The 23,161-nt window shown below is 37.0% G+C and overlaps 1 protein-coding gene across 2 annotated transcripts in view; it reads left to right on the top strand.

Annotated features, from left to right (window-relative positions):
• LOC133523399 (TOM1-like protein 2) overlaps positions 1 to 23,161 on the top strand; it is a 28,767-nt gene that overhangs the window by 535 nt on the left and 5,071 nt on the right. Inside the window, exons 2-12 of one of the 2 annotated variants that reach the window (XM_061858941.1) lie at positions 140 to 387; positions 13,955 to 14,062; positions 14,922 to 15,017; positions 15,895 to 15,993; positions 17,798 to 17,944; positions 18,587 to 18,735; positions 19,872 to 19,945; positions 20,693 to 20,758; positions 20,867 to 20,969; positions 21,404 to 21,491; positions 22,693 to 22,752. In XM_061858941.1, coding sequence (XP_061714925.1) covers positions 140 to 387; positions 13,955 to 14,062; positions 14,922 to 15,017; positions 15,895 to 15,993; positions 17,798 to 17,944; positions 18,587 to 18,735; positions 19,872 to 19,945; positions 20,693 to 20,758; positions 20,867 to 20,969; positions 21,404 to 21,491; positions 22,693 to 22,752 — 1,238 coding nt within the window. The remainder of the gene's footprint in view (positions 1 to 139; positions 388 to 13,954; positions 14,063 to 14,921; positions 15,018 to 15,894; positions 15,994 to 17,797; positions 17,945 to 18,586; positions 18,736 to 19,871; positions 19,946 to 20,692; positions 20,759 to 20,866; positions 20,970 to 21,403; positions 21,492 to 22,692; positions 22,753 to 23,161) is intronic. The other variant, XM_061858942.1, reaches the window with a different exon arrangement.

Here is a 23,161-nt window from a genome sequence, read left to right on the forward strand (position 1 = left end):
TAAACAAAGAAGTACATATAAAAAGGATGTTGTTAGCATATAGGAAACCGCATAGTACTTGTTTTTTGTATTACATGTACTGTGTAACACAGACTCAGGATGTTGTGAATACCTGTTAATTTATTTTATTAACTTTCAGAACAAGCTACTGATGGCTCTCTTCCATCAGAAAACTGGGCACTTAATATGGAAATATGTGATATAATTAACAGTACCGCAGATGGGCCTAAGGATGCCATAAAGGCTATTCGGAAAAGACTGACCCAGAGTGCAGGCAAGAACTACACAGTGGTTATGTACACCCTGACGGTTCTGGAGACTTGCGTGAAGAATTGTGGCAAATCCTTCCATGTGTTGGTGTGCAATAAGGAGTTTATCTCAGAATTGGTGAGTTGTAGTATGATTAAGATCTTGGGAAAGTTTTTTGAAAGAGTTGTAGTGTAGTTAAAATCCCTTTGGGCAAAATACACCATAATTGAGTTATTAATACCGTTGGGGATAGTGCAATACTATGTAACCACCAAAAGTAGTAAGGTACAATTTCCTTGTACATTGTTTAAATTTCGAACCCTATTGACTTTGTTAATTGGGCAGTATTGCACTATCCCAACGATATGTGTACTTATTGGTATGTATGTGGCTCTATTTATTGTACTTTCTGTCAGTAGATTGGATAAAATTCTGAGGAACATATCCAATTTTATGATGCCTATTCTATGTCATAGTTCACCCCTAAATTGTCTGAAAATAAATACATTTTTAATGTTTTCCTTTATGCCAAAGGAAGTCTGCATAATAAAAAGAGTTTGGTAAATAGACCCTGTCTTTAATAAACTTTGCAAGTGTCAAGGTGGCAGGATCCACACTTATACATATAAAATACTAGTTACTACCCATAACTTTATCTATGTTATGGGTTGTTGTGTGTAAGTTTTTCTATGATAAAATCATTCTAAAGTGAGGTTCAATACAATGCTTGTTCTTCCTGGGACTCAAAATATCTAAATACTGTATTTCATATAAACTTGTTTAGCTGTTTAAATGAGATGAGGTAACAGACATAGATAATATTATAAATGCAAAGGTAACACAGTGATTTTTGAATTCATAATTTTAGTAGGGATATCCAAGTCTCTGGCAAACAAACTAAACTTGATAGCACTGTTGGTTGAACTTTAATTGCAATTGATCATTACAAATTAACACACGAAGCCATAAATGGTGGATATCATTGATCATTACAAATTAATACACGAAGCCATAAATGGCAGATATGATATTCAACTCGATTAACAATTATTAAAGTTCAAAAACAAATATGTTTTATTACATGCAGTAAAGGGTTAAGTTTAAAATCGTCCTTTTGGTTTATAAAGTCATAAAATATGGTAAAATAACTTCCAACCAGTAGTAACATACATAGGAATATGAGTCTTAACTTGTAAACTCGCTTGCACATTTAATTCCTAGAATGTACAGATTGTGGAATGATAACTCATAACTCTCCTGGGGCATTTCTTTGTGCTACAACATGTGCTTCAAGACCTTGGTATCAGGGATCTTAAGGGTTGCAACAGTTGGCAATGCATAAGTGGCTCATCTGATGTTGATTATGTCCATGGGCAATCATAATTAATTTGTAGCGCTATTAAATAATATTTTTAGGGTTCCGTAGCTAAAATGGCACAAATTGAACCCTTATAGTTTCGTCATGTCCTTATGTCTGTCAGTCTGTGCGTATGACACAGCCATTTTACTCATAAACTATACCATATACTTTATAACCAGATTTGGATTTGGATTATTTGGAAGGAAATAATTTTTCAGGAAAATTATTTTGAATATGGCCATTTAAGAGTTATAAAAAAAAAAACAAAATACCCAGTGTCATCTTCCACTCACAACAAGTTAATTTAAGTTACATTCCGATAATAATATACACTCATTTATTCATCAATAACAACAACCACAAAACGAAAAGACCCAAATGAACAAGTCATTACTTGCAACTGCGCCTATCCGATCCCAACACTTAGTATTTGATAAGTAATTGGCTTAAAATGTGGGTATGAAAGCAATCAAAATCACAAAAAACGTCATACCAACCGGGCGATGCAACCACAACCAGTGGGTGGGTTAGACCCCCGGCGATCGTGCGCGGAAAATTCAAATTCACCAATGATAACCTAGTCTCGGTCTCGGCAAGAATCTCGGTCCATTTTGGCCGAGATCTTGGCTCGATTTTCGGCCGAGAATGCCGAGACCGAGACCGAGATCTCGGTCGGACCTTACTCCATACTGTCATGTTTGTACAAACTCTTTTGTTTTATGTTAATAAAGTTATTATATTATAAAAATTATGGTCGCCACTCGAGTAGTCGTTTACTCCACGAATCGGTCTTTCGTGCTATGTGACCAGCCCATTCCCACTTCAATCTGGCTACGCGTCTTTCAACATCAGTGCTCTGTTGTCTCAACCACTCATTTGTTTTACGGTCTCTCAATGTTATCCCAACCAGTTATATGCTATATTCTACCTTATTTGTCTTTATTTGCCAGTTAAGCCTAAATATGCCAGTAGTTACAGTGGGGATTAGCGTTTCTACTGGATTTTACTGCTTAGTAGATTGACTTGCCTCGCTGTCTATGTCCATATAGATAGTATTATGAAGTTCAGTGAACTAGCTGACTCATGGCTATATCAGATAAGGCGGTTTTGTTTGATAAGCATAGGTAATATTCAAATGTACGACATTGTTCTAAACATTGAATGATATAACCTTAACCAATGGAAATTACGAAATTACGTGTACAGTAATAGCAGTGAAAATGGGTCACATTCTGTTGATTTCATATAGAATTATGCGTTTTTATTGCTTTTGACTGTATCTGGTATTTTTATGCCTTAAGATACAGTTAAGTGCGTCTATATTTGCACATTTTTCAACACTATTATACACTTTAGCTTGACTATTTGTTAAAAAATACAATTATCCTTGTTTAAAATCTGATTAAAATTTACTGATATAATTATAAGCTAATATTGTATGTTTAAAGAAAAAGATAGTTTATTATTAAAGCAGGCAATGCGTTTATGAGCGTCAAATAAAGCTACGCCGGCTCTAACATCCCTCCTAAATTGTAGGAGGGTATCCCAATATGGGGTACCAAGAAACTCGGAGGGACACATCTATTCAAAGCATTATTTGTCTTAGTCGTATACTCTTGTCAGAGTATCATTGCGGTAGTTGTACGGCATTTTTATTTGTTTCTCCGCCATGCTTCAGATTTAAGGGTGACCCGGTGAGAGCTTTCACTTGGTCGGTCCATCGCATTCAGGGCCGCAATCTGGGCCTTGTGCCATCCACTCTGCCCTGAACAACCAGCCTCTCCATCGTCTGCCCTGCGCGTAACGTTCGAAACATTACATCTTATAGAACATTAATAAATGTGAAGTCTCAGCCCTTTTTTAAACTTTTTACGAACACATTAATCGTCACGTTAATCACGTGTCGTTTTTTTGGTTCCGTTCCATATTTTCCTTCAAACCTTCAAGCTTGGCTTAAGATAAGATTATTTCTCATATTACTTAATCAAATGTTCATTTCAGTAAGTAAAGAAAGCGGAGGGCATCTGGCTCCCTCCACTAGCTGACTATAATAATGAATAACGTCGTACCAACCGCGTTATATGATCTATGCTCTAAAAGTTTTCATATCCAAAACCATTTACTAAGAGAACAAGTGTTGAGGCATAATAATAAATCAAATATCTTTATTATCATTCGTGTTACGACTACAACATAAGTATCACATCTTGACTAGGTATGAGTCACGTATGTTTTTGTATTATTCAACTTTAGGGCCGACGCCCACAGTCGTCGGGGATTTTTTATAGACAAACATAACCTACTGTTAACTTAGCAGAATCTAATGAAACATTTACGATCCGAACGCAAGCGCAGTTTTACTTAAGTTTTTGGCAAAAAAATATTATTGGTACAATCTTTTAACGCTGACTGTACTTTTCTTTCTACACGCAACTAATACTCATCGACACAATTCTAAAAACCCCAAACGCAATTAGGTTGCGTTGTTTTATCACAGAGTTTCAATGTTCACCTTCTGTCTCCATCATCAGATCAGCTCGATGGTACCATAGTATTGCATTGTCAACCGACTTACATATGTATGCAAATTTTCAGCTTCATCGGAAACCGGGAAGTGGGTCAAATTTAACTTGCAAGATTTAATTACACGATACAGACCGACAGACAGACAACGGGACAGGTGAAACTATATAAAAGCCACATCATTCAGTGTCATTACATACGTCTTGGGCGGTTATTACACAGTCGCCGCATTTGAAAACCATATCAGCAAGGCAACGTAATTAAGCGACAAGGATCCATCCTCTAATCTTTTTTTTTTTCATTTAAATGTATGACTTTTTTTGACAGAAAGTTCAAATTCTATTGACAGATTTTTGTGTATTGGATCCTTTTCTCGAAATAGCGTTCATTTTAAAATGACATGAGGTTAATTGTGAAGATCGTAAAATTCGTATACGTGAACGTAACGTAATAATATATACAAGGTGGAATTTTGTAATGCCACCTGAAGGGAAAGTACTCTTAATACTGTAGATAGAAAGTTTTACTCAAAGAAAACATTCCTTTATTTTTTAAAAGAAAGAAAACTGCATTCAAAGATTTTTAAAAATTCGCTTGCCGCACCCGGTAATCGAACCGACTAAAATCTCTAAAAGTTGCACCCTGTACTTTTATTGCATCGATCGTTAGGGTCAATTATAAGGATGAAATCTCTCTAACAAACCTCATAAATTAAATGAAAGAAAAACAATGAAATCTTAAATTATTAATTCAATGGATCAAGTTAAAGCACTTTTACTCAAAGATCCATCTGTTTACTTATGTTATTAATTAATAATTATGTTATTAATTAATTATTATTATTTACTTATGTTATTAACTAACAGTCAAGTAAGATTTTCTTTCAACGTTTGGTGCGGAATTATGAGAAATATGGTTGTGTTAGTCCATGTGTACGAAGGTCACTTAAACACTGTCAAGTATTTAGAAATACTGGATTTATTAAGAAATGAGTTAAATGGTTTCCCCGATGAAGAGCGAAACCAAATAATTCTACAGCAAGATGGTGTTCCAGCCCATAACAGCAGAATCACTACTGCCTACATTAATAACCATTTTAATACCTGGATTGGTACAAACGGCTCAATCAGATGGCCTGCGAGATCACCAGATCTCACCCTTTTAGATTTTTTTTTGTGGGGATAAGTAAAAAATCTAATTTACATTAAATCTTATGAGAATGTAAACGAGTTGAGAGTTGAAGTTCAGAATACGATTTATAACATTCACCACAACACGTTATTAAAGGTTACTAGAAATGAATTCGTTAGAAGAATAAATTTGTGTAACCAAGAAGATGGATGGAGCCCATTTTGAGCAATTAGTTAGTTTACCATTTTTTGTAAATAATTAAAATAATTTAAGATTTCATTGTTTTCCTTTCATTTAATTTATGAAGTTTGTTAGAGAGATTTCATCCTTATAATTGACCCTAACGATCGATGCAATAAAAGTACAGGGTGCAACTATTAGAGATTTTAGTCGATTCGATTACCGGGTGCGGCAAGCGAATTTTTAAAAATCTTTGAATGCAGTTTTCTTTCTTTTAAAAAATAAAGGAATGTTTTCTTTGAGTAAAATTTTCTATCTACAGTTTTAAGAGTACTTTCCCTTCAGGTGGCATTACAAAATTCCACCCTGTATATACCTACTGTAAGCAGCGGTTGCGCTCTCGAACTCTTACCTAAAAAAACAAAACTTCACAGACATAAAAATCAGTACGGGATGGGAACAACATTGTTGTAGTGACCGCGAGTTATAAACATGTTCCATCTGTGAACAATAATAATAAAAACCGTTATTATATTAGAATAGAGCATCAATGCCCCAGGATTTAAAGCATTCTACGTTGCCATATAAATTGCATTCGTAACAGCATAGCATGAGTTTCATTATTGTTGACTTCAAAAATACCCTTGAATGCTAAGTTTCCAAAGTACCTGCAGAATAATGCAGACACTGCAGACAGTTTTATTGGATTAACATCTTATTGATTTCTTAAACCAAAAAAGTATTTTATTTGAGTATAAGGTTCTAACAAACTAGTTATTCGTAGGTATAGTTTCTATTTTCCTCCGTGAGCTTCTACGGATTATCGTCTTATCTATTGTTTAAAAACCGCAAAGGCGCGTGCCACTATGAAAAAATGGTCAAGCCACATAGGTAGCGTTTATTGAATTACTACTCTATTGGGCACGGAATAAGATTCATTATGAACTAATACAGAATTCTAACAGAATAGCTGTCTGATCTCTATTGGTGCGTCTAAGGTAGACGACTAAACGCTCTCAAACCAGCTTAACTTGTGACACTGCGATCCGAAACAAAGATACGTATTCGAAGACCTCGCTTGCACTGGTAATGCGAGCGCACGGCTAGCTAGCGCCAAGGAAGCAATGTTATGTTTCTCGAGGAGCAGGTAAAAAACAGGGCCGGATTTTCACACAAATATATTTGGGTGGTTTTACGTTGTTTAATTTAAAGAGATAAAACATAACACTATTTAAATAGTAGGTACACATCTAACAGAATGGGTTTGTGTAATTACAATAATAACGAGATATACTCATTTTTATAATCAAGTGTTTAAACAGTTGTTTGCTAATTTTAAACTTTAAACAGGCTTATTTTAAATAAACAATAAAACAATGGTAAAATAGTAATAAATATGTACATCCATTTAACAATCCCGTACTACTAATGTTAAAATAGACCTATATGTTATAATTATGTACACTAAAATAAAGATATTATTTACAATAGAGTACACATTTAGTAAAAAAATTATACAAATTTATATTATGAGTCAACAAAAAAATAAGTAACATATACATAATAGTGTATGCATAAAATAAATAAATATAAAACAAAATATGCATATCGTTTAGAGTCAAATCACGCTAACTCTTTCAAGCAAACCATACAAACAGTGTCAGTTTGTTAGAAGTCTGAAGAGTTAGCGTTATTTCGTAAAACCACCCAAATATATTTGTGTGAAAATTCGGCCCTGTTTTTTACCTGCTCCTCGAGAAACATAACATTGCTTCCTTGGCGCTAGCTAGCCGTGCGCTCGCATTACCAGTGCAAGCGAGGTCTTCGAATACGTATCTTTGTTTCGGATCGCAGTGTCACAAGTTAAGCTGGTTTGAGAGCGTTTAGTCGCCTACCTTAGACGCACCAATAGTGATCAGACAGCTATTCTGTTAGAATTCTGTATTAGTTCATAATGAATCTTATTCCGTGCTCAATAGAGTAGTAATTCAATAAACGCTACCTATGCGGCTTGACCATTTTTTCATAGTGGCACGCGCCTTTGCGGTTTTTAAACAATAGATAAGACGATAATCCGTAGAAGCTCACGGAGGAAAATAGAAACTATACCATTAGACTACGACCGAAGATTCGGTTTCGGCATTTAAAAAATGTTAGGCCGATTTGATTTTCGGTTTCCGTCTAAAACTGCCGAACCTTTATTACGCCGGTATGTTTCGGCGCGACCGAAAGGCAGTGTACTTTCGGATAGTGATTAGTGAATTCTAATTATTCGTAGGCGTTCCAATTCAAAAAGAATAATTTATTCTTTTTGAATTGGAACACCTACGTGCGTATTTTACAGCGGTATTGCCGGTATTCATATAGGTACGGAATGCGATCCTTCAATACGGTGACATTCCCGTATATACCGGACGAATGGCAACCCTAGCTGATGTTTGATTTGAAAGCTCTAAACTAGTAGCTCTGTGAGCTGTAGACCTCGCGAGCATAGCTTATGGCTCCTCTACACGATGGCCCAGCGTAGGCAAGTCCTAGGGGCGCATTTATGCGTTAGAGCAGCGGTTCCTAACTTGGGGGTAATTACCCCCGTAGTGGTAAATCTGGTATTTTACGGAGGTAATAAGCTCAATTAAATATAACAGAAATTAGACCTGTAATAAAGAATATTGATATTTATTGGGAGTAGGGGTAAAATCGGGTTTCCTAGTTAGTCATAGGGGTGGCAGAACTGACAAGGTTAGGAACCACTGCGTTAGAGGGAGCAAGTGATATTGCTACCTCATTTCACCGCATAGCTGCGTCCCTTAGATTGGCTTACGCTGGGCCATCGTGTAGAGGAGCCCTTAAAACTGAATAAATGTACCTATGGCTCCGCTGTTTAGAAGAATTTATAAAAACTAAATTGACAAAAAAACATAATTATCGAATAGGATGGTCCAACTTTGTATGTAGAAAAAAGTTGAAAGGATTTTATCTTCACATGGCTCCCTTTATGTAATAGTAATCTATGTGCCAAATTTGAACTCATTTGCGAATGATTAGGTGGTCGCTATGATTTTGTGATTTGCAATATCCTCATACAAATAAAAAAATGCAAAGTTACCTAAAACAAAAAAAAAACGATCGCCATCTTTTTAAGCATACTTATAAATAATAAATAAAACGAATAAAGAGCCCTTAAAGACATTTTCAAAGCTGATTTATTGATGGGTCAATTTATTTTCATACTATTTTTCATATATCAGAATTTAAAAAGCCTGCACGGAAAAGGAATTTACATTAATTATTAACTAAGAAAACTTTGTAGACACGTAAATTTACTGCCATCTTTGGACATATGATTAAAACTTTTGGAACGTTATGGTGCCATCGCTCGAAACGATGCTGTCAAACATTTGGCCTTTTATCTATTAGATGGCGCCACTTTTAGGTTTATTTAACAATTTTAACATATATTAGTAAACGAATAAGGATCAAAAAGATCATCAAGGAAAGGAAAGTCAAATGGCGTTTTACAATTTTTATCAGGTGTCGAAAGATATAGCAGCAATTTTACTGTAGCAACAAAATTTTGTTTGACAGTCCACCTCCATTTCAAATTCTCTTTGCCAACGCCTACAAAATGGGAAGGAAAGAGAAAATACTCTCTTTCCCGTTTCCAAACGCCCACAGTTAGTCGGTCATCCTCTGAATGGTAAAAGTAGAACCACCTCCATCTTCGTCGGCAGAAGAAGGGCCATCAGAGCTTGACTCTGTAGTGTTTTATCTCTATAGGATTTGGCAGTTTAATCCGCTAAAGCATCATTTTGCTACATCGAATACCTTGACTAAAATATCAACAGAAGATATATAATAAATCTTCGGAACATTGTGTTCCTGCAAATTTGTGGCCTGAATTTTTGTAGACAAGATTATAGCAAGCATCGCTGGCTCTTAGTAATCTATATGCACCAAAATTTTCTAAAAGAATGCCACGAACCGTACCGAAACTGTCTGCGGCGACGGCACGCAGGAAATATGTTAGAAAACCGTTTCCCTCTTTTAGCTATGATATATATTTTTTTATTTTATTAAAGCAATATAACATACATTTACGTTTAAACTTCTATTCCTAATATCAATCTATTTACAACTACGTCTCTATAGCAAAGCCAAAGTTGATAAATAAATAAATAAATAAATAAATATTATAGGACATTATTACACAAATTGACTAAGTCCCACAGTAAGCTCAATAAGGCTTGTGTTGTAGGTACCTAGACAACGATATATATAATATATAATTATAAATACTTAAATACATAGAAAACACCCATGACTCAGAAACAAATATCCGTGTTCATCACACAAATATATGCTCTTACCAGGATTTGAACCCGGGACCATCAGCTTCATAGGCAGAGTCACTACCCACTAGGCCAGACCGGTCGTCAAATAATCTAAATGCAAAAACTGCTCAGATTTTTTTAAACATGAACCCGTTTTCGCCTGCGCAACTGTCCGTCTCCTTGAACTTTAACGGTTGTAAAAAAAATTCAGACAATAAAACTGAAACGAATACGCTTTGCTCGCGCTTCGTGCTCGCTTGATCAACAATACGAAATTTAAATACAAAAAAAATACAAAATGTTACAATTCAGGGAATAGATCCAGGGTCCTCTTCTCTCTCCCTGTTACAAAGCTTAGTCAATAAAAAATAGGAAATTAAGTTGCAAAAAAAAAAACAAAAAAGATTTCATTGTTCGGGATTTGAGCCCGGACCCTCATGATTGTAAAGATAGTGTATTCCAATTGAGCCACGAATGGATATATGTGACACGGTGAAATTAGGTTACTTATTCTCGAGTAAAACCTAAATATCTAAATACCCCCTAAACCAGCGTTCTAAAATATCTGAATTTTTCGCAAATCACTCTGTAACCATGTCTCACAAGGAGGAAACTCTTATGATATGGATACGGCTATTTGTTTAGGCGCGACGTACCATGACTCCGCCATTTTGAAAAAATTCCAAAAAACTGGATCAACAAAAAAAATTCTATTTGATCATAGAATATGGTCGCAAAATTTCACGCGAATCGGTTGAGAATTGCGACCTGTAGAGGAGAACATCCGGACATACGAAAGCAGATTGCGCGAGTCAAAACGTAGACCTACGCTACGCTTCGGTCAATAATTAAAAAATACCCCATACGCGAATATAATATACTCTCCCGGCCGGTTTCGTGCACGGCGACTGTTTCAGCTCCGTTGTTGAATAGGTACGTTCGTATGCTCGCATGTGGCTCGCGTAGCCAATTTTACTTGCGAAGACATGACGGGCAGGAAAACACACCATTCACGTAATTATACGTAATTGCCGCTGGTGGGCGGGCCTTCATTTCATCCCGTCTGATGTCGAGGTCCACAAGTCGACGGGGTTCAAAATCATTTGTTTGTTTAACGACGAAAGATCTCCATATAGGGCGGTCGGCCGCCTGTTTCTCCTACAGAAACGGGTCAGTGTTGCAGCTCTTCATGTGGCGCTTAAGCACATCTTTATACCTGAGAAGTTGTCCGCCGTGTTTTCGCTTGCCCTCCTCCAGGTCTGAGTAAAAGATGTGCTTATATAGCCACCCGACCCTCAGCCAATCTTAAAACGTGGCCGCCCCAACGAAGTTGTCGTCGCATAATATAGATTTCGATCCCACCCACTAACGCAAATACTAGCATCACAAATTGGTATTCTTAGACACAAATTGTAATATCGGTTATAATCGGCGGTCAAAATCGACGAGCCAAATTTGTGTTTACACACCACCTGATTTGATTAGACAATTTTATCAGATTGGCGAAAAATTGTTCTTGTCAGTACTGGCCTGTAACCCCAAAAAGTATAAGTACCTAATTTGTTTTTAAAATGTATAAGATAATTATTTAAGCAAAATATACAAGTAGGTGTAAGTAATCCACATCTTTTTACGCTATAAACTACGTCATTTTTAATTAAGTAAATTTCATAAAATTAATCAACCCACATTGGTACCCGTCTGCATTTAGGGTCCTAGGGTTATTAAACATACTTATCTAATGGATGTTTACGTATATTAATAAAAGTAGGTATACCTACATTTACATGTTAGATGTCTCCAGACAAGTGCATACATTGTGTTGCAGAATGATTCACTGTGGCCTTCAACTGATATAAAATCTACTTGCTACTTGTTCTCGTATTGCAGGGACGCTTTATATTGACTCCATGACTTGAAATGCTGTGCTGTCAAGTGTAAAAATATGGGTTCACACAACCTACTCAAAAATATGTCCCATTGCTCTTAATTCGCCGACTTAAGAGCTATAATAGTGCCACTTACATCCACACTTAATCAGGCCTGATATCAGCCCGACGTCGCGCCCAAGCAAGAGTATTTTTCCGTTTCACCAAATATGAGCACATCGTTAACAATATTTGAAACGTAAAAAAAAATGTTCATATGCAACAATATACCACCATATTTTATAAGTCATATTTGTACTAACAAAAAATGATCTTAGGTGGTCCTTGAATAAAAATGAAATTGATATTGAAATATCAAACATTGAACATTTTTGGCAATTAGAGACAAAGTATTTTTTACATGTCAAATATTGTTAACGATGTGCTGATATTTGGTGAAAGGGAAAACGACTATCAGGCCCGACATCGGGATTGATTTCGGGCCCGCTATCGGGAAGCGTGGATGTGATTGGCGCTTAAAGGACATAGTTTCGAGCAAATGCAATGTGCACCCATATTTTTACATTTTTTACATTTGAATGTATACAAGCATCTTTGGGTAACATCTTTACACAAATGGGCCAGCGTGAGATTTATTTTACAAATAGGTAGCGCACGGAACCGGAAAAAGTGTCTGAATGTTCATTTAATTTAAATACTTTTTGCACCTTTAATCTGAGGATATTAGGTATTCCTTGGGGGGTTGCGGCAAAATTTCTATTGACTTGACATTTGCAACTTACGACATTCAAATGCGATTCGCGTATAGTCAACTTTAAATACCTAGCTAATTATGGCCAGTGTCTAAATATATCGGAACGCCTTTTCTATGGTAAGAGAAAAGTGTTACGATATATTTGGCCGTCACTATCTAGTTTAATTTGATACTGACTTCAGTCAGTTTGGTACACCAAAAACACAGTGTTGTGTGTCTTGTCTACACACAAATGTGTAGTGTAGCGGCCCCACATTTATTGTGCGAAAAGCGTGCGGAACTGCGAAACACTAAAGTTAATTTGATTCGCAAAACTTTTGCACGTTCAATCTGAGCATAGTATTCGTGATTTGTTATTCAGTAACAAAGCACGAACTTTCCAATGACTTGACATTTGCAACTAGCGGCTTTCGAGTGCGATTCGCGTACAATGTGTGGAGCGGGCATTCGACAATTCCCAGTAATTTAGTAACGATTTCGATGAAATTGATTATATGGGGGTTTTCGGGAGCTAAACATCGATCTAGCTAGGTCTTAACTCTGGGAAAACACGCATTTTTGAGTTTTTCAATGTTTTCCAAGCAAAAGTCGGTCTCCCAGGTACTTAGAATAAATAAATGCATAACGAGTATTAGGGTGTATGTTAATTTTAGTAGTCTGGGTTTGCGTAGTGTTGGTGCATCACTTTCGTTAGACATAAAAAGAAAAGAGATGCAATATGAATATTCGGGAAGATTCCGATAACAAACCACGAAGTGAATTGTATACGAAGTAGTATTTCAAAGATTACTAATTGAGAAAACAATTTAAAGTATGTAGCAAAAATGAACAAAATAAACTATCAAACTGCTGCCATATTATGCAACAGCAATATATATATTGTGCAACAGCCATACATTGGATCGAATAAAAAAACTAGTTCTGATAATGTGATACAAAACGGGTTTATTTTTAATCAACCTTCTCAGTCATTTGTTTTGTATATTTTTATCATAAAATAAATTGATATACACATTAAGTCTAATTTGTTTTTAAGAAAATGGTTTAATATTGATGGAGGCAAATTTCCCTGAAATACCATAATGGTGGCAAAACTGGCAAATATAGTTATACTTACTCGTAGTTGATCTTAGAATACTAATAAATAAACTATTATTTATTAGGACGCGATTACAACTCACGACGTATTTACAACTCAATTCTCCGAGTCTTCTTAACTCGATATCGGGACAGTATAGAGGAGATGTACAAGATGTAACTAAAATACCCCACTATTTTTGTTACACCTTGTAATTAAGTATCAATAACAATGTTATTTTAGTTAAGTCTGAGTTTTTTTTAATATTTATGAAAATATGTTGACCTAGAACTCAGTCATTAATTTTGCATTAATTTTGGATCATGCATAGTTGGGAGATTTTTGATTGGACTTTAGTCCTGTGATTTCTACTTACAGTTTCTAGTTTACTCGTAAAAAGAGAACACACACTGAATAGTGTACGTATGTATAAGTTACGAGTATGTTCTTTGTTAACAGGTAAAACTGATCGGGCCTAAAAATGATCCACCTACAGTGGTCCAAGAGAAAGTGCTGAGCCTCATTCAATGCTGGGCCGATGCGTTCTCGAGCCAGCCTGAGCTGCAGGTAACATAGGGAAAATGACTTTACTAATAAATAACGTAACTACACTAGAATAAGGTCGATTTTTGAACAGATACAGTCTAGGAATTTAATTTCCTGACAAACAACATGAAACTCGCTAGAGACCTCATACTATTGTCACTGTGACAAGGTACGAAATGCGTAGGAAATTAAATTCTTTGACTGTACCTACTGAAATCAAAATATGGAGTTCGAGGAATCTTTGCTTCCCTTGATTTAGGTACAGTTTATTAAAGGATGACTGACGTTAGACCGGGCCGGGGCGTCCGACACTTTTATTAAAAGCATCACGTGATCACCGATCACCCGTCATAGAAAACGAACTGTCGGTCTATTTTTCGGTCTTAACTCGGTGTTTCTTTATACAATCTTCATAATAAGACGGGTTTTCTGTTGTAATCATTAGACTAAAATCAGACTAGCTAAGTTTTCATGCCAAGTGCTACATCAAGTATGGAGCTTATAGAGATATTTATACGTTCTTCTGCAAAAATAGCGTGGTCGTAGTCTACGTGGGTAGGTACTAATTAAATTGTTATCATTATCAAGTTGCGTTATATTTTTACAGCATTTTTTCCTGCAAAATTGTAAATAGGTACTTACTGTGTACGGAATACATTTGTTTAATTATTTTCAAATTCATTAAACCATCAATTCGTCAACTCGCAAAATACAGAACCTTTGACCCCCTGTATATTTTTTCTTACCCAGAAGCCTGAATTAATACCTTTCCTTTTTTGGTGTCGAATTAGGGAATTGTATATGACGTACCTACTTCCCATTCCGTTTTTACTAGGTACATAGTTACATACACGTTTTCTGATGAGCGATTATTTTTCAGGGTGTTGGGCAAGTGTACAACGAGCTGCGTACAAAAGGAGTGGAGTTCCCTATGACCGATCTAGATGCTATGGCGCCTATATTCACACCACAGAGGGTAAGCTACTAGCCTCGATTAGAGTGGCTAACCAACGCAGAGAAATCATTTTACCTGTCTACGCTGAACAACCATAGAAAAGGGCGTAGCCAGCCAGTGAAATAGGGAACTAGGGGGGGGGGGGGGGGGGGCAGAGGCTGCAGAGGGCATACATTGTATGTAAAATTTGAGCTCGCCATGAGGGGAGGGGCAGCCAAATCAAAAAACACAGACTGACGGACTACATACTTTTGTTTGGTTCCTGATGGTTGGAATCATTTAGTGGGTTTTATTCATTTGTAGGTTTTAACCCCATTCTTGACGGGGCTGCTGTACACTATTCTTCTATCCATAAAATTGAAAAAGCCTCTTTATATCTCTTTACAGTACATATGGGGCTACTTTATAGCACTAGTGCGAGAAGTAGCATATTACGTTACTGTGTCGAACATTTAAAGGGCCATATGTACTGTAAAACGTTGTACGATACATGTGCGAATAGGTAATTCGCAACTCGTGTCGATTTAAAACACTCCCTTCGGTCGTGTTTTAATTTATCGCCACTCGTTTCGAATTTCCTATTTTTCGCACTTGTATCGTAATGTACTATTACAGTACATATGGGGCTACTTTATAGCACTAGTGCGAGAAGTAGCATATTATGTTACTGTGTCGAACATTTAAAGGGCCATATGTACTGTAAAACGTTGTACGATACATGTGCGAATAGGTAATTCGCAACTCGTGTCGATTTAAAACACTCCCTTCGGTCGTGTTTTAATTTATCGCCACTCGTTTCGAATTTCCTATTTTTCGCACTTGTATCGTAATGTACTATTCTAATGGTTGATAAGGACATATGTATGTAAATATGTAAACTAACTTAGAAATGTCTTAGCAGAGCGTGCCGGACGGAGACGTGCCAGTGGGCTCACCGGCGCGCGGTCCACCACAGCTGTCACCTAGCCACGTGCCCAGCGAAGTCCCACCGAGCACTGTAAGTACCTACTTCTATTATAAATTAGAAAACTTAAAGTTGCTATTCTTGTCATTCAGCTCTGGATGGAAAAAGAGAAGCAGGCTTGAAACAAAGCGCCAGAATAAAAAAAAAGTTATTGTCGAATGCTTTGGTGAGGTCTAGGAACCTACTACTCAATATTCTCAGAGCAGATTTTCTGGGAACTAAGATGCTCATGCACATCCTTACCTAAATATAGTCATAGTCATATGCCCGGGTGAGTTAGACTCGACTCGAGATAAAAAAGAGTGTTGCAACTTTTTAAATCGCAGCAGAGCGAGTGAGTAGATGACTGCTACATATAGAAAGACATTAAAATACGAGTGTGGGTTTATGAACCAAACGAAGTGAGTTTAATAATAGGATCACAAGAGTGTTTCAATGCCTAATTATGTTCAGTTAGATGCACTGTTTAATGTGCGTAGATACTTACATATTATATGTTCTCAATGATGTGTTCAGGAACCGCTTGATACGGCATCGTTGCTCTGTCGCGGATATTAGGTGGCGTCTCCGAAATATCTTAATCGCTAATTTTGTAATTTTACACCACATTGGGGCAATAGCTAATTTGTAATCAACAAAAGAAAATAATTTTGTACAACCGAATTAAAAGCTAAACTGAACGTCTAATGGCGGTATATGAAAACTTTTTTCACGCATAACGCAACAGGTTTCTTTTTCACGTTATAAAGCGTATGTGTTGAGCGATAAAATCACCCGTCTACTTTTGAGTATACTCAGAATATTACTTACTCACGGGAGACCGACAATTCTAGGAGGCAATCTCAATAGATGGTTTCAGTGATATAAAGGTTCAGTAGCGTGGCATAGCCCCTAACAGAATAATAGTATTGTTGAACGTTCAAGGCAATAACGCCGACATAGATCGCCAGTAGAGCGGAAAAGAGGCAAACTTTTATTTCCTTAACTGTATCTTTAATGTGGGTATGATTTGTGTTTGACCTTTATACATTATCGTATCGTTTTTTAGTAAATAATATTTTGAGGCGATTGAAGATTTGTGTCAAGTATCAATTACGAAAACGCCAACGGCATCTACCGCCCATCGGCTTCTTTCAAAGCAAAACATCAAACTGTATTTTAGGTTCATAAAGTTAACTTTTAGGTAAGGTAAGCTAACTTCATGATACCTACACATGTTTTTATTATTCTGTTCCAGTGTTAATTACCCCGTAAAAACTCTTGTTACCTACATACTAAATGTTCTCATTTTTTATGTCTATTGTATAATTCGCTAAATAATACCGATACCACTCCAATTAGCTGACCATGGGCGGGTTTAAATCCAGCAAGCTGTACCCGCACCTTTTTCATTTTCATTACTTATACAATCAAATTGTTGCACATTGTTGAGATAAATACTTACCTACAGTTTGTACCTAAGATGACTACTCACCTACCTAATATTTACACCTATGAACTGCTGTAAAAAGTAATGAAATAAACGTATTTGTATTTGTAGGTTAAAATTAAATGTCTAATCTTCAAAAACAATTTTACCTTTTTTTATACATTTGAGTTCTGTAGAGTTATGTTAGTTATAAAAATGCTTTGTTGTTTTTATACCCTTACTATACCTTGAACTTGTATGATACGGAAATTTCACGCAAAATAGGCGCCAGTCGTCGAGTTGCGGAAAATCGCCCGAACTACAATACAATACAATACAATGATACGGAAAGCCAGCGCTTATTTTACTCATTTATATTCGTTCATCTAGGATCTGTTGGTAGCCTATCTAACTCACGTAATTTTTCAGGTGACACTATCAGACAGCCAAACAGCCAAGCTCCGCGGAGACCTTGCCGTCGTAGAAGGCAATATGGCGGTCATGTCCGACATGTTGAACGAGCTGACTGCACAACCTCCCGCCGCTACACACCAGAGCGACATCGACCTGCTCAATGTAAGTAATACCTACATCTATAGCCATCGTACTTACTATTTATGACAGCTGTAGAAGGCAATATGGCGGTCATGTCGGACATGTTGAACGAGTTGACCGTAAAACCCCCCGCCGCCACACACCAGAGCGACATCGACCTGCTCAATGTAAGTAATACCTACATCTATAGCCATCGTACTTACTATTTATGACAGCTGTAGAAGGCAATATGGCGGTCATGTCGGACATGTTGAACGAGTTGACCGTAAAACCCCCCGCCGCCACACACCAGAGCGACATCGACCTGCTCAATGTAAGCAATACCTACATCCATCTACAGTCATCATACTTACTATTTATGACAGCTGTTGATGGCAATATGACGGTCATGTTCGACATGTTGAACGAGCTGTCACGAGTGTGCAATTTGTACGCTAAGATGACGTGTCAGAAGCCGGTGTTGCTCGAAGGTATCAGATGTCGGATGGCACAAGGACAAAAATTGGTGCTAGACTTGAAGTCTCCCTTTTAGCGTAAATGTTTGTATATGATTTGTAGGAATGACTAATCGCTTGTCGTAATTAGCGAACATGAATACCGGTTTACACTCCTAGAAATATAATTAACATAGGAATCAGATTATCAAGGTAATTTCTTGTACAGGAATTAGCAGACACACTTCGCGCGATGCAAACCCGCGTCGCTGAACTAGTCGCACGGCTCGGCGAGTCACCCCTTACTGGTGCCCTTCTGCACGCCAACGACCAGCTCAACAATTTACTGTTACGCCACGCTCGCCTTCTCAACAACAGGTGAGATTACAGGAACTAGCAGACACACTACTAACGATGCGAACCCGCGTCGCCGAGCTAGTCGCGCGGCTCGGCGAGTCACCCCTTACTGGCTCCCTACTGTACACCAACGACCAGCTCAACAATCTACTGTTATGCCCAGGCCCCTCTTTCCCACTGGGCACTCTGGGCACGTGCCCGGGGCCCCAACCTTCTTCACGGCCCCTGTTTTAGAGTGCTCTAAGGCCCCCTATTCCTGAGTGCCCAAGGCCCCCGCGTGTATAAAGACGGCCTTGGTTATGCCATTCTCGCCTTCCAAACAAACAAAAAACAATCTTAGTTGCACAGGCTTAAGGTTCAGTCTTAAAAGATTCGGAACGGTTCGTGAGACTGAATTTGAAAACTTGAACGTTCGTAGTTCTTTTTTTTAAACTTCTGTACAGCTCTTATAATGTGTGACTGGCAGATCATAAAAGGGTTCTTAAATTTGTACATTTTAGTCCTAATGAAAATAGTAACATACTTTCAGTTCAAGAAAATAACTGATTTCAAATCAATGAAAGTATCACTAAAAATATTAAGATTTAACATTCCGATCTACAAATGTAAGCCACGCTAGGGTTGTCAAGGTTACCCTCTCAATTACATCCCTCGAGACGCCGTATAGCCGACTCCCCGCTGACCGTAATCAGACGCCATACCGAGGCCACTTATACCGACACGGACGCGAGTATTTGGTACGTTGGAATAGCGATTACGCTGTAAAATATATTGGATGTTGGGCATAATTGGTTCAGCTCAATGTAAATTTAGTAAATTTTTATTTATTAGTTTTTAGATTTACTGTACACTAAAAGTCACCTTCGAGAGAAACATAGATCAATTGCAAAGTTATGTGAAGACGACTTTGTCCTCATAATGTGATAATTTTATATCTTTGTTACCTTCGCTGCGGCAATTAGAGTAACTCGTAACTAACCATACTTTGCACGGGGTTTTTCGGCCTCCTCCCGTAGTGAATGTGTTAAGACAGGTAAAGGAAAAATGTTTTAAACATTTTAGTCTTTTTGGTTATCATAGGCCACACAAAATATAATACATAATAATTTTAAGGAAGCACATAGGTAAGCCAATTTATTGGTATATTTTATATTCAGAAATGCAGCCACCGGCGGCGCTACTCCTTCCGCCATCCTAGGAGCGGCCATGGGTGTGCCTTCTGCTGATACCCGTAAGTTAACCTAACTTACTTTTTTAATGCAATATTCTTAATATTATGTTTGGCGCATACTTTTCAATTTCTTATAAATACTACTGTAGGTTAGGCGCATGGCACACTGCATCCGATTCGCTCATCGCACCGACGCGCGAGCGGGATGACACTATCATACGCGGATAGCGTTGTCTCGGTCAAACATCGGAGACGGAGCGACGTGCGAATTGGATGTATTGCCATGCGCCTTACTTAGTCTACAAACAATAGTCTCCGAGTTACTACGACTAGTTATTGGCACCTACATTATACAAGATATAACCTTATTAAATTTACAAGACCTTTTCACTTCTCAGTCTCGTAAAATTGACATTTCAGTCGCGTGTAAGCGATATAAAATTTCTTATTATGCTCTAGAGCATAAAGTAAAATCATATGTTACGATCCTTATTAACTTAGCTATAAATAAATTCCTGCATCTGCTATACTGCTTGCACCCGCCCGGCCTGAGTTGGATTTTCTTTTGTCATGAAATAATAGAAAATAACCTAAAATATCGGATTATTTTGTATAATTTCCTCGCAATCGAAGTGAAAAGCAGTGTATAACTCTGGCATAAATGTCCATTTTTATCCTCAAGTGTATTGGTCTGAGTGCAGCGAGTTGCCTCGGGTAAAAATGGATCGCTTTGTGCCCTTGTTGTACAATCTATTATTATTGACTTGTACAAAGATGAAATAGTATTTTTTTTTTGTCTTATTCTAGCAAAGAAAAACGATGATGATGCGCTGATCGACCTGAGTGATGATGTACCTGATATTACCAAGCTAAGTGAGTAAAAAGACAAGTTTAAATTAAAACAAATAAAACAGCTTATCATCAACTCTATACAGTTGGTGTATAGATTTTTAAATAAATTTATTATTATTGCGTTTGCAGCCGTAAAAGACGCGCAACCTGACAAGTCCCCCGCCAGCTCGAAGGACGAATTCGACATGTTCGCACAATCCCGTAATGTCAGCTACGACAACAACAAAACCGGGTGAGCAACAACTTTATGTCTACAACAGTTTCATATAATAATTAAGGAAAATAATTTTATGAACACTGGTGGCCTAGCGGTAAGAGCGTGAGACTTTCAATCCGGAGGTCGCGGCTTCAAACCCCGCCTCGTACCAATGAGTTTTTCGGAACTTATGTACGAAATATTATTTTCATCACACTTGCTCGAAAAAGATCGTATTTCATGCAGGTGTGCTGAAGGACAAAGGCCTATTTTGTACCCGCGGGAGTTATGGATTGTGAAAAAAAAAGCTATTTTTGTTACACCTGTATGTTGGTGTTGGGTTGACTTAGGTTTAGAGCTGTAGCAATTAGCATTAGCAGCTCGGTTTTAGTGTCAAATTCGCTTGTGTGTTGATGAGGTTGTTTTGTGGAATATTTGTTGGTATTTTTGTACACTATGAATGTCCGCAGAAGCAGTTACGCCGCGAACCTGGAGGAGCAGACGTCGGGCGGGCTGGCCGCCGCCGCCAGCCTGCGCGCCACGCAGGGGCAGCCCGCGGTGAGTTCCACTTTAATCTAGATATCTGTTATTTCATGAAATAAAATGCTCCTTTTTGAACATCCATATTAGGGTGTTTAATTTTTCTGAATTTTCGATTTTCATCTGACTTCGCTCGAATTCTTGTTTTCACTAAAAAAAAATATTACATGCCAAAAAAAATTAAAATCGGTAAATTTTTAGAGGTTGCACAACACCAATAGTAGTAAACTTGGATTTTGGTTACTTGATAAATGTTCTAATTAAGATTTTTTCCGTTTTTCCACCTGTTTCCAGAGGAAAAGTGCTTTTATCGTGTTTTAGACGCAAAATACAGTGTTTTCATTCGATTTTAGTATCGTTAAATTACATTTTGCTATTTTAGAACATAGTTAATTTTTACGCAATGTTCTCCCGCTACCTGTTCAATTTGTGCAACCTTTAAACGTTACATATTTGATTCTTTTAAAAATTGAAATAGATAGTTTTTAGAGCGGAGAGACTCGGTCGGTGAGCGAAGTCAGGGGAAATATCACAACTTTTTTTCTCCATACAATAGTAAAACACTCTAATCCATATAAAATTACATATTAATTTATATTGTATTTTATTATGTAATGCATGTTAGTTATAAGATGTAATGTTTTGAAAAGATGTGTCCCACCGAGTTTCTTGCCGGTCCCATATTGGGATACCCTCCTACAGTTGAGGAGAGATTTAGATAGAGGAGAGTTAGTTGCATACAGGTCGACCTAATAAAAGCGTGTTAAATACAAAAAGTCGAGTGCTATTGCATGTCATTATAGCCGTAGATTATATTTTACTCGAGATAAATTAAAAACTAAAAATCATCCCATACGAAACCTACACTCCGTCACATTTTTTGGAGACGAAAACGAAGATAATTTTGACCCAGTTACACTAGACCATACTCATAGTGTTTGTTCAATTCAATTCAATTCAATTCAATTTTTTATTTATAAAATTTACATCTCCATCATTTCCTGCTGGTGAGTAAGGTTGCTAGAACTCTACAAGGGGAGGGAGGGTTATTAGGGGTTATTATTATTATATAGGTTATTATTATAGGCTACGGAGACTGCTTACCATCAGGCGGTATGCTTGTTTGCCACTGACGTAGTATAAAAATAGTTTTGAAAAATATTTGTTTATACTACTTTTTGTTAAATTAGTTTGTTTCATTTTATTATATTTTACACAGCCCACTGAAATGGACCAAAGAGAGATTGATGAAATCGCTGCTTGGCTGGCCCAAGAAAAGGTGTGATTTTATATATTTTTTATTATTTCTTTCAATGACTTATTTATGTATTTTGCTTTCATTTTTTATTGGTTTTCAATCATCACTTTTTCACCCATCCTAAATGCAAGTTACAGCTCATCACTTTCATACAAGGAGTTCATCTTTATACAAAGGTTTTGCCTAAGATCATGCTATTGCTTGTACAGTTTTAGATAAACTAAACTTATGGACTTTAAAATTAGTTAAAATACACCATATTAACATGCACTTCAACACTATTATACATTAAGTATTAACTTTTTCACAAATTGGCTTTTTCGTATAGCACAGGGATCTTCAAACAATTTGATCCAAGGGTCACACGGACCTTATATAATTCGTGCGGATCAGAACTTGCTGTACCTGTTCTTGACCAAGTGACAATCGT

The sequence above is a fragment of the Cydia pomonella genome, chromosome 12 (genome assembly GCF_033807575.1).
Source record: "Cydia pomonella isolate Wapato2018A chromosome 12, ilCydPomo1, whole genome shotgun sequence".
Taxonomy (NCBI): domain Eukaryota; kingdom Metazoa; phylum Arthropoda; class Insecta; order Lepidoptera; family Tortricidae; genus Cydia; species Cydia pomonella.